Below are 15370 nucleotides of genomic sequence, written 5' to 3'. Positions count from 1 at the left end.
ATGATTTCCATTTAGCATGTCCTCAAGTAAGTCTTCAATAAATGTAGTTTACTAACTGGGTCATTTTGTTAGCAACCAGGGAAAAAATTAAGTACCTAAAACCAAGTGCTCTGCACTGATAGTATACAGATAATTTAGATAGCCTTATAGTTATAGATTCTACGGGTTTCATGATATCTTTTTTTTTTTTTTTTTTTTTTTTAGAAAGAGGAGAAGGGAGGGAGAGAGAGAGGGAGAGAAGCATCAATGTGTGGTTGCCTTTCAAGTGCCCCCAACTGGGGACCTGGCCCACAACCCAGGCCTGTGCCCTGACTGGGAATCCAACTGGCGACCCTTTGGTTCCCAGACCAGCACTCAATTCACTGAGCCATACAAGCAAGGGCTGATGATTTCTTAATATTTCTCCAACCAAGCTGAAAGATGCTAGAGCTCTTGCAAAAAGCAGATTACAGTGGTGCTTTTCTACTGTTTTGCCTTAAAGGCAGAAGTCACTAAACTGAAGGTCCATTAAAACAGTCGGTAAGGATGTCATGGCTTTTGGAGTACACTTGCTAGAACCAAAAACCAAAAACCAAAAACCAAAAAATCCCAGCAAATACATCTAATAAAGAGCTTAGATCCAACTACCAATTTACAGGAAATACAAGGATATAGCCACAGGTTAACTGGGATACAATCAGAGAAGTCCAAAGTGTAGGAAATCCATATATATATATATATATATATATATATATATATATATATAAAATACAGTAGTCCCTCGCTATATTGCGGTTCACTTATCGCGGTCTCACTGTATCGCGGGATTTTAAAAAATATTATATTTAAATGTAAGCCGTGACACCATAAAAGTCCTAGAGGAAAACATAGGCAAGAAAATATCAGATATCTCACATAACAATCTCTTCATGGATACATCTCCTAAAGCAAGAGAAATAAAGGAAAAAATAAATAAATGGGATTACATCAAACTGAAGAGTTTCTGCTCAGCAAAAGAAAACATCAGCAAGATGAAAAGGAAACCAACCATATGGGAAAACATATTTGCCAATGACATCACAGACAGGGGACTGATTTCCAAAATATATAAAGAGCTGATACGACTCAACATCAAGAAAACAAACAACCCAATTAAAAAATGGGCAAGGGACCTGAACAAACACTTCTCCGAAGAGGACATACAGAAGGTCCATAGACACATGAAAAAATGCTCAACATCATTAGCCATCAGGGAGATGCAAATAAAAACCACAATGAGATACCACCTCACACCTGTCAGAATGGCCATCATCAACAAATCAACAAGCAACAAGTGCTGGCGAGGATGTGGAGAAACGGGAACCCTACTGCACTGTTGGTGGGAATGCAGACTGGTGCAGCCACTATGGAGAACAGTATGGAATTACCTCAAAAGATTAAAAATGGAACTGCCTTTTGAACCAATGACTCCACTACTAGGATTATACCCGAAGAATCTTGAAACCCCAATTCAAAAGAACTTATGCACCCCTATGTTCATTGCAGCACTGTTTACAATAGCTAAGTGCTGGAAACAACCTAAGTGCCCATCTGTAGATGAGTGGATCAAAAAACTGTGGTACATTTACACAATGGAATACTATGCAGCAGAAAGAAAGAAGGAACTCCTGCCATTTGCAACAACATGGATGGAACTAGACAGAATTATGCTTAGTGAAATAAGCCAGGCAAAGAAAGAAAAATACCATATGATATCACCTAATACAGGAAACTAAAGAACAACACAAACAAAGGAACTAAATAGAACAAAGAGCAGAATAGCAGTCAATAGGGGGGAGGGGAGAGGGAGAGAAGGGGGATAAGTAAGGGAAGGGATTAATTAAAGAGCCTGTATAAAAGACTCATAGACATGGACAACGGGGAGGGATATGATTGTGGGAGAGGGGGTGGGTTGGGTGGGGGAGAGAAATTGGGGGAAAAGGGGACAATTGTAATTGAAAAACCAAAATAAAAAAATTAAAAAAAAATTATATTTAATTATTTATCGCAGATTTTGTGGTACTCTATACATATGTTGTTAAAGTTATGTAGATTTAAGAGTGTAGAATAAATGTACGGTTCCTACTTCGTGGGGGTGGGTGGGTCTAGAACGTAATACCTGCAATAAGTGAGGGAATACTGTATATATATGTGTGTGTGTGTATATATATATATATATTACATGGACTTTATGCATAAAGTTCTTCTCAACATCTCCCTGTCCATTCTACACCCTCCTACTATGCTTCTTAATTCCTGCACCATTTCCCTCCCTCTTCCCTCTCCCAGCTGCCTTCCCCCAACATGCTCCCCATACCTATGATTCTGTTCCCACTCTAGTTGCCTGCTTAGTTTACCTTTGTTCTATTCCCTAGATTCTGTTGTTAATAGTTGATACTGTTTTCATTTTTTAAGGTTCATATTTTTTATCTTCTTTTTCTTAAATAAGTCCCTTTAACATTTCATACAACAATGGCTTGGTGATGATGAACTCTTTCAGCTTTTCATCACTTTGAATATTTCCTGCCATTCCCTTCTTGCCTGCAAAGTTCCTTTGAGAGATCAGCTGACAGTCTTATAGGTACTTCTCTGTAAGTAATTCTCCTCTTCTCTCTTGCTGCTTGTAGGATTCTCTCTTTATCCTTAACCATTGGCCTTTTGATTATGATGTGTCTTCATGTGGTCCTCCCTGGGTCTAGTTTGTTTGGGACTCTCTGTGCTTCCTGGACTTGTATGTCCATTTCCTTTTCCAAATTAGGGAAGTCTTCCTTCATTATTTTTTCACATAATTTTTCAATTTCTTGCTCTCTCACTTCACCTTCTGGCAACCCTATGATTCGGATGTTGGCACATTTATAGCTGTCCCAGGTTTCTAAGCTTCTCCTCATTTTTAAAAATTCTCATTTCCTCCTTCTGTACTGGTTGACTGTTTGTTTCTTCATTATGTTCCAATTTGTTGATTTGAACCCTGGTTTCCTTTCCTTCACCACTTGTTTTGTAAGGATTTTCCTTCATTTCAGCCAGGATAGCCTTCGTTCTTTCCCCATCCTACCCACTAGCTTTCACAGTCAGAAGCAATGCGGCTCTATTTTCCCAGGCTCTGGAACTGCAAGCTACGTGGTCTGGTTTGGGGCTGCGATCGTTTCTCAGGTTTAAACGGTATGACTCTATTTTTCATCACGGCTGCTGCTAGCAGTGCCCCCCTGCCGCTGTCCCACTCCGCCTCTAGCTGTGCTGCCACCAAGAACTGCCCCCGCAGCCGCACGCCGCTCTTCTTTCTCTCTGTACCGGCTCCACCCTCCTGCTTTTCTGGTTGATCATTTCTTCTTTATTTCTTTGCTGAACTTCCCTGTGGTTTCAATTGTTTTGGTTTTCTGGGTTTTTTTAGTTTTGAAGTGGTTGTAAATTTCTTCTTAGTTGTGAGGAGATGCAGTGTGTGTATTTACGCCTCTATCTTGGCTCCAAGTCCCAGTAATTCTTTAGGAAGAACTTTTTAAGAAATGCTAGGAGTCCCAGCTGTCTGCCCTTACCTCCTCCATATAGTCCACCCCTTAGCCACACTGAACAGCTCACATCACTGGATGCTCAGAAGTCGTGTTAGTCCCTCTGAATGGGAGAGCCCTATCTCAACTCGAAACTCCTATCTCCAATCTCCAACATCAAGAGCTACCCTCACCATCAGGCGTTTCCATCTGCTCTTGACAGGAATAAGTCACTCCCTTCTCTCTAGTGCTGCCGCCCTTTTTTCATGTTTATTTGCATGACTAAGGATAATTTTTAAAGTTTATGGGAATTCTCTGTACTTTCTCAATTTTGCTGAACCTAAAAGTGCTCTAAAAAATAAAGTTTATTTGTGCATCTCTGACTGGCTTATTTCACTTAGCATAATACTCTCTAGGTCTACCCATGCTGTGGCAAAAGGTAAGATTTCCTTCTTTTTTTACAGCTGAGTAGTATTCCATTGTGTAAATGTATCGTAGCTTTTTTTATCCACTCATCTACTGATGGGCACTTAGCTGCTTCCAAATCTTGGCTCATTGTAAGTAGTGCTGTAATACACATAGGGATGCAAATATTCTTTTGAATTAGTGTTTTGAGTTTCTTCAGATATATTACCAGAAGTGGACTCACTGGGTTATAAAGCAAGAACAGACTAAAAGCTGTCAGAAGGGAGGTGGGTTGAGGGACTGGGTGAAACAGGTGGAGGCATTAAGCAAAACCAAAACAAAACAAACAAACCAACCTTCATAGTCCCAAACAACAGTACGGTAATCTCCAGAAGAAAAGAAGGCGGGGGCAGGGAGAAGAGGGCAAAAGAAGGATAAGTGGTGACAGAAGAAGACTAGACTTTGGGTGGTAAACACACCACACAATATGCAAATGATGTATTATAGAATTGTACACTTGAAACCTATATAATTTTATTAACCAATGTAATCCAAATAAATTCAATAATATATATATATATATATAAAATAAAACTGACAAAAGTTTATTAATTTTAAAAAAGGCAGTACCTGGGGTTTTTTCTTATATCATCTAATTGGCCAACCACATGAGAAACGTTGGTACGAATCATTTTAAAAGCAATTTCTTCTTCTCCCATGATTTCAAACCTAATTATCAAACATATTTAAAGAGTGTAAATATTTTATGTGGATATGTCAAACAGATTTTCAACAAGAAACACCTTGTATGAAACTTTAACCGACTAAGCATCCTCAGAATGAGTTAATTTTTCAATATTATGAAAAAAAAATCACGTAAAATTTTAAAGAATGCTTAATAAACTACTGTAAAACTATGAGAATACCAGACTCTTACATTAATTATTCTTAAGCTAAACAAAGAGAAAATTGTATGGCTCCCCACCTGTATTTGTTTTTGTCCTTATATGCTTTGTGGATTTTATCAGTTACTGGTTTACAGTTGGTCACTAGACTTTTAGTGACGGGTGGCTGTGAGAAAAGACAGACATCACAACAGGGCCAAGACTATGTTTAGGCAAGTAAAGCATTCAGCCTGCATGCAAAATTTAACAGGGTACCAAAGGACTTAGTAATCAAGAATATTTTTAAAAATCAAATTGGCATACGATGGCCTGCAGGCTAAATTGCAGTTTTTGTAAATGAAGTTTTAAGTGGCACATACCTGTATACTAACCCAGCATACGCTAAACTAACCAACGCCTGATCGGCAATTCCTATATTTTGCCTCCATGTTCTGACAGCTCCTGGGCTGACCTGTCTCACCAACAGCTGCTGCTCGTCATGTTGTGTGCCTCTTCATGAGCAAGCCTCCATGGGACTCCCCAAGAACAGGAGGGAGGAACAGTCCCTGGTGCGCACAATGATTGCTAAATGAATGATTTCCTTCTTTTAGGAACTGGATTTTTAACTGTTTTATTACTTTTCTCTACATTAATTTACAAATGTCTTATCTGTAGTTAAGTATAAATTATTTATACATGGCTTGAACATTTGCAAGATGGTAAATTTTTTTAAATAACATTTTATTCTGATTATGAAACCAAAAGCTATTCATTATAGAAAATATGGGAAATACCAGTGTGAAAAATGGAAATTAAAAAACACCTATGACTTAACCTTTGGTCATTTCTATTACTTTTTGCAGTGTGTTTTATGTGTGTATGTGTGAAGATATTTGGGAGTTTTTCCACAGTTCAAATCACACTCTGTATATGATACTACCTATTTTCCCCCACCTAATTTTATTTTGTAAACATTTTCCATATAGCATATTATTTGTAAGCATCATATTAATGACTATATTACACCTTTGTTCCATCAATTCGAAATGTACATCCCCCCCACCCACTTCTCTGAAACTGAGATGCATCTTACAATCAACAGTCTAAATCATTTCAACTAAGTGGCACTCCAATATCATTGTATGTGAATCATCCACGCCCCCTACTGGTAAGATCAAGAAAGTGCCAGTATCAATGCAATTTAGCTTTGATGAAAGATGGTAATTCTGCTTGATGAATATTTCCTTGGTTAATGTTTAACGTATGAAGTGTCCTCCCAAGCTAATGAGAATACTTTGGTGCTATCTTCTGCCATCCTTAGTGAATAGAAGTCTGCTTATAGAATATAAGCAACTAATCCCAATGTTAGCTTAAATCCATTAGTTAGGAAAAAAAGATATTCCAAAGCAAGATATAAAATATTCTGGATTGTCTGGGCTACTTCTTTCCAGCAAAGACATACACTCATAGAGCCTGCTTACAGTTTTTGAAATGCCATACACAAATGGTGTACACAACACCTGATAAAGACAGACTTTCTGTTTTACATAAAAGCACCAATGCCACTTACCAGATTGGGGTCATAGTATGCTTCCTGAGTCGGTGGAATGTTGCTTAGCTGAGTGATATTAGCAGGAAGCATTTTTGAGCAATTTATTAACATGTGTTCCAAACCTGTTAAATCCTAATAAAGCAAAAGGATAAACCTTCTATGTACATTATAAATAATGATTATGGCTTTAAAAATATAAACTACATAGAAGTCTCCAAAATTTGTTTAAATGTTATCTTCAAAGAGAGTTTGACTGATCCTTAAGATAAAGATCCCTATAAAAAGCAGAATGAGAAATATGAATACAAATATTTCATCTTTGTTTCAAAGTAGACCATCCTGAACTGTGAGGCACCATTTGACACAAGATGGTCCAGGGGATCAGCAGATGGGATGGCCTGCAGGTGGTCAGATTCATCCTGTACTCTCCATTAGTGAGTTTCCTACTCCTGGGACTAACTAGAAGTGCCACAGCAGGGGAGACCGTGCAGTACCACAAGCCTGGCCGAGACATCCAGTCACCACACCTGAGGTCCCTGAATGAACCTGTCATTTGAACCTTTTAGGCAGATATGATCTCACTCTTCTCCAGACAATACAATAGCAATCCCTACTGTAAGCCTAAAAAAAAGTAATCTCAGAAAATATGAACTTCAAATTTGGTTTTAATTCTGGCACCAAAAATGGACTAGCTGTGAACACCTTCATTAACTACTAAGAATTACTTTTACGTGCATTACATTCAAACATGTAGGAGGAATCAAAGAAGCCCTTTTTTTCCCTAACGTAGGAAAATGAAAAATTAATCCCTGCCTTTTGTCATTTAGTGGTTATGGACTGAATGATGTCTTTTAACCCTGTTGCCAAATCTGTTGCCCCCAGAACACAAGGATGCCAGCCTGTTAAACCAAGCACACCGTTGTCCGGGCACAGCCAACTGACCTGGAGTCTGCACGATCCTTCCCCATGTGGGAAGGCCACCCTCCCCTCCACACCCCCACTCTTATTAGGGATTTCTGGACCCAAGGGTAGGTAGGACGACGACCATGTCCAGCTTGAAGCAACTAGAGGAGCATGAGACCTTTGCCCATTGTCCTTTATGAGATTATAAAGGGTCTTAAGTCTGGGAGGGGGGAATTATTATTTTTTATTGTTATAAAAAATAAATTAATTAATTTAAAAAGAAAAAGAAAGGGTGAGACCAAGGAACTTATATGCATGACCAAGGAACTTATATGCATGACCCATGAACATGAACTAAGGGGGGTGAGATTGCTGGGGGGGGAGGGGTACTGGGCAGAGGGGAGCAAAGGGGAAAAAATTGGAACTACTGTAACAACATAATCAATAAAATATACTTTTAAAAATATTAAAAATAAAAAAGGTAATATGTAGGAGGAAAAAGAAAAAGTATAAAAACTGAAAGTTTCATTTAAAAATGCTGTCAAGTTTAGGGAAAAAGAATACAACACCTGCAAACTTAAAGGCAGGTCATGAATCCTGGTAGCCAGTGTTCGGATTTCTCTGTCAGATAAGACACCAGATTGGTCAGTATCAACTTCATCAAAAACTTGAGATATATTCAGTGGCTGAACTGCACTCATGAGGTAATAAAAATAAGAAAAGGCAAACTGCATATCCTCAGAGTGGCGCACTTTGTGAAATGACGTCTTGTCAAATTCTTCAGGGAACCTGTACAAATAGAACATAGAATGAGGCCATGATATTTAAAATATATACAGCACCTGACGTTTGTAGAGTTAGCATCTTTTTCCTTCCCACTTTAGATGATATCTTCAATATACTAGTCATCAAACATTACAGCCATAAATTTAGCAAAGATGTAAATTTCAAGCAGCCCTGGCTCTGAGCACATGCAAGCCACCCGAACACAAGCCAGACTTACATATCTTGCAATTCTTGCATAACTATTCGGTCGATCATGTGAGGCATGTGTGCAGGGACTTTCCTAGATGTGAATCCGAACTTGCTGTTTAGGATTTTGTTTACGTATCGGAGGGAATCTGCAAACGTATCTTTTAGTTGCCTGCCAGTATGTTTGCTATCAGTGAAGTACATCAATTGTTTTTTCAATGACTCTTCTTCCTAAAAAGAGAATACCACATAACACAGCATTATGTTTAGTGCAGGAGCATACTTTGGCTAACAACAGATAAAAGTTATTACATTTTATATAATGTAATAACTAGTCACTAATGGTCCTTGAGGGGCAAATAAAATGAGGGCCCTAAGAGCAGGACAAAACTAGATTTCAGTGAAAGTATAACCAACATTGGCTTGAGAACAACATTGTGTGATGAAGGTCTCTTTATAGGGTATTCTTCAAGGACTAGTCATTGAGCAGATGTCCTAGCTAATTCAATGCAACATTTAGAAAATGTATTAACTAATAAATTTGATAGTATTTTTGATATGAAGCTATTTCTACTGGTGTTTTCAAAGCAGCAGGTACTTGAGTTTTGAACACAAGGATGAGAATACAAAACTGGTTTCACCATATAATCGAGTTAACATAAAATTTAAAGCACCCTGTCAGAACAAGTAAGAGGCAAAACTGAAAGAATGGGCAAAAAATATGAACACACTTCACAGAAGATAAAATAGTTTTGCTTCTCAAACTGATAAAAATGTAGGGATTGAGAGTAACTGGCGTTGGTTTGCCTTTGGAGAAACAAGCAGTCTTATATACTCTTTGAAGAAATATGAAGAGGTGCAACATTCTAGAGAACATGTTTAAATTTTTGTGCACCTGACCCTTGAGGCTAGCAAGTCTGCCTAGAGAGGCAGTAACTTCCTCAAGAGTAAGATACGTGTACAAAAATAATTATTGTAACACTATTTGTACTTGCAAAACATTGGAAGTAACTGGCAACTGTCGGAAAGCGCCATGGCGCTGAGAGGGGCCATTTGCCCACACTCCAGGAAATGAAGTGGGAACTGCAGAGCAGTAAAGAATAGTGTAATTCCACAATTGCAAAATCATAAACTACACAGTTTATATGTTTGCATAATCTATAGAAAAATACTGGAAGGACACCAACCAAACTACAATAGTAATGATCTCAAGTAGGGAAATTAGGAAGGAGGAGGGAGACTTTTCTTTTTCAGTATATCATTTTTTCACACTGCTTACAATTTTTACCACCAGCCTACAGAGCTTTTGAAATTAAAAAAAGGGAGCAGTGAGGATATAAACCCTGACAAGAACCCTGCCGTCACTCAACAATTAGTCGATGCCTCCTGCACTGGGTACAAGATACTTCCCAAAGACAATGACAGGAGTGAGACACAGTTCGCTGTTCATCCTCTTTTCTTCTAGCCTAACGTCCGCTCAAGGCTGTGCTGTGTTCACAGTACAGCCTAGACCACAGCATTTTTCTTGGTCTATCAACTCTGACCCACCCTTCAAAGGTCAGCTCACAGGGTACTTTACTTCCTCAAGGATGCCTTCCCTGACACCTCTACACAAAGTTAAGGAATTTTCCCTTTGGACTCCTTACCTACACCTCAAAAGAGACACTTGTCACATGGTCACAATTACTTGCCCACGAATCTGTCTCCCAACTTGCTTTTTGAGTCTCCCCTAGCAGGGACTGTGTTCTAATCATCTTGCCTCCCCTGGAAGTCAGCAGTGATGGCACTGGGGAGACATACCAATGTCACCCCCGCACCGTGGAGGTTGGGTGCTATAGGAGGGAGAGTCCACCAGCTTAGAGGCTTATCGCAACGCTGACAGTCTGTTGTGAGGCTGAAGAAGCTAAAGAACTTCTCTGCACCGTGGTTTTGGTTACCAGTAAAGCTGGGAAAATATCAGATCTGACTCGTACAATGTACGCAAAAGCATTTCTTGAAATTGCAACATGGCAAATCAAGATAAGATATCACCCCTGTTGTACTACTTATTTGGGGTGTGCCCCTGGCTGAATCCCTTGTTCTTTCACACTGAGGCTGTTCTCTAAGCTGTAACATGGGGATAAATGATAGTAGAAACCATTACAAGCTCTCTTTATTGTTAGCGTTATTGAGACAATCAAATGAAACCACATAAGAAAAACTTTTAGCTCAGTGGCTGGCTGAGGGGATGTGCTGAACAAATGATAGCTCTTATTATATTATCACTTACAAGGTTATTTATTTTTCCTGAGCATGAGAAGGAATAAGGCTGGACTGTAACTTACATCAAGAAGATCTTGGAAAAATTTTTTTTTCTCCCATGGCAAAAACCCCAGGTAACTGTCTGTGTAGTGTTGCAGTTTTCTTCCAGGTAAGACGTCATTAACATGTAAGTGATGTTTAGCATTGTCCTCCACTCTGTTTTTCTCTTGTTCTTTCCCTATGATTTCCTTTCCTCCTGCCGCATGGCTTTCCGGTGGAACAATCAGAGAAGAAAGCTTTTCTTTGGACACACTTCTGCCTCCTACTTTTTGGGTCTGAGTTTCAGATCTAATACTTGCTTTGGGTTCCAAGTCTGGCGGTGCAGTCTGAGGCTGGTAGTGCCCATTCCTTTTTACTGTCTCTGCTGGAAAAGTAGGCCTCTGTAATCTTTCAGACACTTCTAAGCTGTTTGGCAAAGTGCTTTTTTGGACCTGTTTAGCCCGTGGGGCCTCCAAACTCTCATTTCTTTCATCTGTTATGACAGCTTGGTTTATTTTTACTTGAGCGTCCTGTGAGTTTATCAGAAACAGTTTCAGCAAGGCTGACCTGGACAGGTTGTATCCTTTCATAGTGATGTCTCCGTGTTCTAGTTGCAAATCCAAGTTCTTGAGACGCAACTGCGCCTCTTTGGGAAGGAGGGAAATATTTACCAGGGGAATTTTCAGGTCCTCTTGGGATCTCCCTGTCGTGTTAACATCGTGTCTCTTAATCTTTGGGAAGCGCTTTTCTTCAGGAATATCCTGAAATGGGATTTCCACCTCTGGAAGAAGTGTTATGGGGCTAACTAAAGTTTGGTAAGACCTCTGGGTCGTAGAATTCAGTTTCGGTTCCTCTCTTGTGTCAACCTCGACCACTATCTGGATTTTGAATTCTTTGTCATTTTTACTTTGAAGTGTGAGATTAAAATGTATTGTAGTCGCATTCATTCCACTATGCATTATGAGGTGGATGGTTTTCCACTTATTGGCTATAGAGGCATGTCGAATTATGGGGTTGTCGCCATAGGCACCTTCAATTCCCCTTTTGGCTATTTCTGCAAAGCTGAAGTAAGGCAGGCATTCACCTTTTGGGATAATATAGTGAGTCTGGTTTGGGAGAAGAGTTACTTTATATAATTCATGAAAATGATCTAGAGGGGAAAAAAACACAAACATGACTTTTTAGAAACTAGCCATTTCCCCCTTTTCCTTTAATTCTTTGTGTTTGAGCTTTCACTTTCTAACAGTGACTTTAAATGGACTTCAAAATAATCAGACATTCTACAGAAGAACTACTGGAATAGAGCTCGTCTGACTCTGAGAAGCCCTGACAATCACCAACACGGAATGCTTGCTGAGCCTGACTCACTACCGAGACATGGCAAGATTCTTGACAGCAAATTCCAATGACTGACTTCTACCTTTTTGTCCATTTGAAAAGATACAACTTTCTGCTGAAATGACCTCTGTTAATAAGCTATCAATAAGCTCCAGTATTCAAACCATCCTATTTAATAAATTATTGGTCTTTTATTATTTCCAAATTAAGCCATCACCTCTCTTATTTTCAACTAAGGTAAACAAGCTTAGTGGGAAAAAAAAAATCAGACTGGAGTAATAAAGGAAAAGATGCAGCTTTAATATTCACTGTTTTTTAAAGATCTGTGCCCTTCTCTTACTTTGAACTTACAACTAGTTTGAATGCAAGGCTGGGAAAGGGATACACAGAGAATAATCAATTCCAATAACAACAATAAGCCAAAACCCTCTCTACTGGCCAGGGATTTATATCCCTTCATCCTTAATATATTTTTATGACAATAAATATACCTTGCCCACAGTCACCAGCATCAAACCCACAGGACAAGACGTTGCAGGCTTGGTCACAGAACTTATCAGCAAGCCAGGAGTTCGCACATCCTTGGTTACAGTAAGAGACGCTGTTTATTCCTCCTCCAAACTGCCAGGGCTGTCCAACGCCAATACTGCCGGTTCCCCCGCCTCCTGCAGCATAGCGACTCCCTCCACTGTTACCTGTAGAGGGAAGAGGACAACAGAATCTTGTGCTTATAATTTAGAAGAAATAGACAGCTCCTTATTTCTTCAGTGTTTTCAAGACTGATGCACGAGTTTCAGTCAGAAAGGGTTCACCCCATTCCTTAGTAGAACAGTTCGTGTAGCTTAAGAGGAAAATAAACTGAAAAGGGGACATCACCGGACAGTGGGGCTGGGCACTTGCTAGCTGTGCAACCTAGAAGTACGGGCCTCAAAGTTCCTCAAAGGGGCACGTGTAAATGTGGAGGAACAGGGAAATGGGAAGAGATTATTGCAAACACTGACTGTCAGAACATGTCCTAACACGGGTGCTAACCTCATTATCCAATGTGAATGTCCTATTAGAGGCTGAGATCTCTGGACCGCACAGATCCGCTCTGCAAGTCTGTGGTCTCTCCCTGAAGCTGCTTGTATTTTTCAAAAGTGCCTCTGACAGATCTGAATGAAACACAACTTGAAGTTTTCTTTCCTCCAATAATCAACACTTTTCCAACTGTTTCCTCCTATGGAATATGGCGAGGATATCTGTGCATACACTCTTTCTTTCTTAGGTGACTAAGAAATTAAGGTGGATAATGGATAACATTTCATAGATTTAAATTCTTTATAAACTGAAAGGCAATAAATAAAACTAAAAACAAAAAACTTGTTATCAACAAGGCCAAATATAAGCATGTAAGAAAAAGAGAAGAGATGCTGAGGAGAAAGGACATGTATTTCTTTTGCATCTCTCTGTCACTCACTGACCTACCGACATTGGCTGCTGGAAGCCACCAGCCACAAGCGCCTATGAAAACCAGTTACAGTTATTCTTGCTCTTGAGCTTAAACAAATAGATAAAGGTATTCTGGTTTTCATATTTTCAAGTGCAGGGACAATGTGGGAAAATGCCCTCGACAACGGATAATATGAATAAACTGAGTCACAGAAGGACACTAGCATCCTCCAAAGTCTATGGGTTACTGATTATTTTAATACATGAAAATGTTTAATTCACAGGACATGTTCGGTAACTACTAGGAATGAAAAACTTCCACAAACAGAAGCCAACGCTACTGGAACGCATCCTTACCAGAGCAGTCACCACCATCCCAATCACAGGCTGAATTATTACAAGCCTTGTCACAATAGCCATCTTTAATCCAGGAACCTGGGCAGCCCTCTGCACAGTTTGGCACAGGCCATGTCAAATACACCTGTGGAAAAAGCAGAGAGAATATAAAATGGTTTCGGACACTCTTTTTCCTCTCAAATCAGAATTCCTTTCTTTTTTTTAAAAAAAAGTGAGCCTCTAGGAAAGGTTAATATCTTCTACAGGCTGACTGCCTTCATGTGCATATTTTGCTTTAAGTTTGCCAGCACCTGTAGTCCTTTCCCAACTTCTGCTCTTTCGATAATTCCTACTGGGCACATCTACTCTGTTCATTACTCAAGGAAAGCAGACAAGGATTCAGCTTGTGGATTAGTTTCTCACACCATGGTCTGGGAACACGTTTTAAAAATGAAACAGCAACATGTCAGACCTAAATGGGACCACAAACGCATGCCAAAGTAGGTGAAAAGTATACCACACAAGTCACTGCTTTTCTGTGATAAGTGTCATTAACTCCTGAGTGTATTTGTGCATAATCTTTTATCGTAGCTGAAAAAACAGATGAACTCTGAACATCCTTTTCCGCAAGCATCACGTTCTGTGACGAGTTCACTAGCTCAGCAATCTGAGCTGTGAGCTCACCTGCTTTCACGGTGAGTTCTATGGTATACAGTGACTTTTTAAACTAAAATCATTCTTTACAAATACGCCCCCACCCCCACCGAAGTCTGCCTGCCTTTGCACATTCCATCTATTTGGAATCTAATTAACTCCTACTTGTTCTTTGAAGTTCATCTCAGTTCAGATGGGACTTCTTCCCTATTCCTGTCCGATTTCAACCTCCTGCGCTCCCACCGCTCAGCACCCGGGGCACACATGCTGGCATGGAAATCACTGTACAGGGTCACTGATTTTGGGTGTCTCCCTGTCAAGCCACAGCTTAACTCTGCAGCCCTACAGTCTAACACAGGGGAGGCCTCTGAAACAGGGCACGGGACAATGAGCACACTGGGGTGGCATAAACAGCAGCAGAAAAAGTGGCTCTGTGAATTTAGCACGTGCACTTGCAGGGTTCTATCAGAAGCTTATGATGGTAAGTCCCCAGCTTATTAACGAATCCTTTTAACGGTGCTACAAGGGTTTTCCTATTTTCTGCGCTAGGCAGACAGGAAACACAAAGGTCAGGTCATTGCCCAGAACTGCCCTGGGTCTGTGATCATAACCACTTCTCCATCTTGCCTTTCAAATCCAGAGTGAGACCTGCTTCGATAAAATTTCATCCACATCTTTAAGCAGAAACTTGAGCTAAGTTTCTTTGTTGGTCACTTGGCTGACACTATCACCATGATTTTGTGTTTCATAGTGATCTTGCTTTTTCTGCTGTTGCTGTAGTAAAAAATTAATTAACTAATTAATGTTAATCCTCACCCAAGGACATGATCATTAATTTTAATTTAATTTATCCTCACCCGAGGACATTTTTTCATTGCTCTTTGAGAGAGAGGAGGGGAGATAAAAAATCATTGATGGGAGAGAGAAACATCGACTGGTTGCTTTTCATACACACCTAGACCAGGGATGGAACATGCAACTTAGACATGTGCCCTAACTGCACATTGAACCTGCAACCTTTTGGTTACGGGATAGCACTCCAACTGTTACAGAAACAGGGGAGTTCAAAAACAAACCCCAGAGTTTGCCACTGGGAGATAGGGAGCAGGAAGCAG

The 15370-nt window shown here is 39.8% G+C and overlaps 1 protein-coding gene across 1 annotated transcript in view; it reads right to left on the bottom strand.

Moving 5' to 3' along the window:
- Positions 1 to 15370, bottom strand: part of GNPTAB (N-acetylglucosamine-1-phosphate transferase subunits alpha and beta) — a 58953-nt gene that overhangs the window by 7633 nt on the left and 35950 nt on the right. Inside the window, exons 11-18 of the mRNA XM_090272612.1 lie at positions 13623 to 13746; positions 12326 to 12529; positions 10541 to 11646; positions 8248 to 8447; positions 7814 to 8033; positions 6360 to 6473; positions 4891 to 4976; positions 4536 to 4634 (exon numbers count right to left, since the gene is read on the bottom strand). Coding sequence (XP_090128738.1) covers positions 4536 to 4634; positions 4891 to 4976; positions 6360 to 6473; positions 7814 to 8033; positions 8248 to 8447; positions 10541 to 11646; positions 12326 to 12529; positions 13623 to 13746 — 2153 coding nt within the window. The remainder of the gene's footprint in view (positions 1 to 4535; positions 4635 to 4890; positions 4977 to 6359; positions 6474 to 7813; positions 8034 to 8247; positions 8448 to 10540; positions 11647 to 12325; positions 12530 to 13622; positions 13747 to 15370) is intronic.

Source organism: Furipterus horrens, unplaced genomic scaffold, assembly GCF_987537825.1.
Source record: "Furipterus horrens unplaced genomic scaffold, mFurHor1.1.pri manual_scaffold_4, whole genome shotgun sequence".
Taxonomy (NCBI): Eukaryota; Metazoa; Chordata; class Mammalia; order Chiroptera; family Furipteridae; genus Furipterus; species Furipterus horrens.
This window is presented reverse-complemented; position numbering and strand designations above follow the sequence as displayed.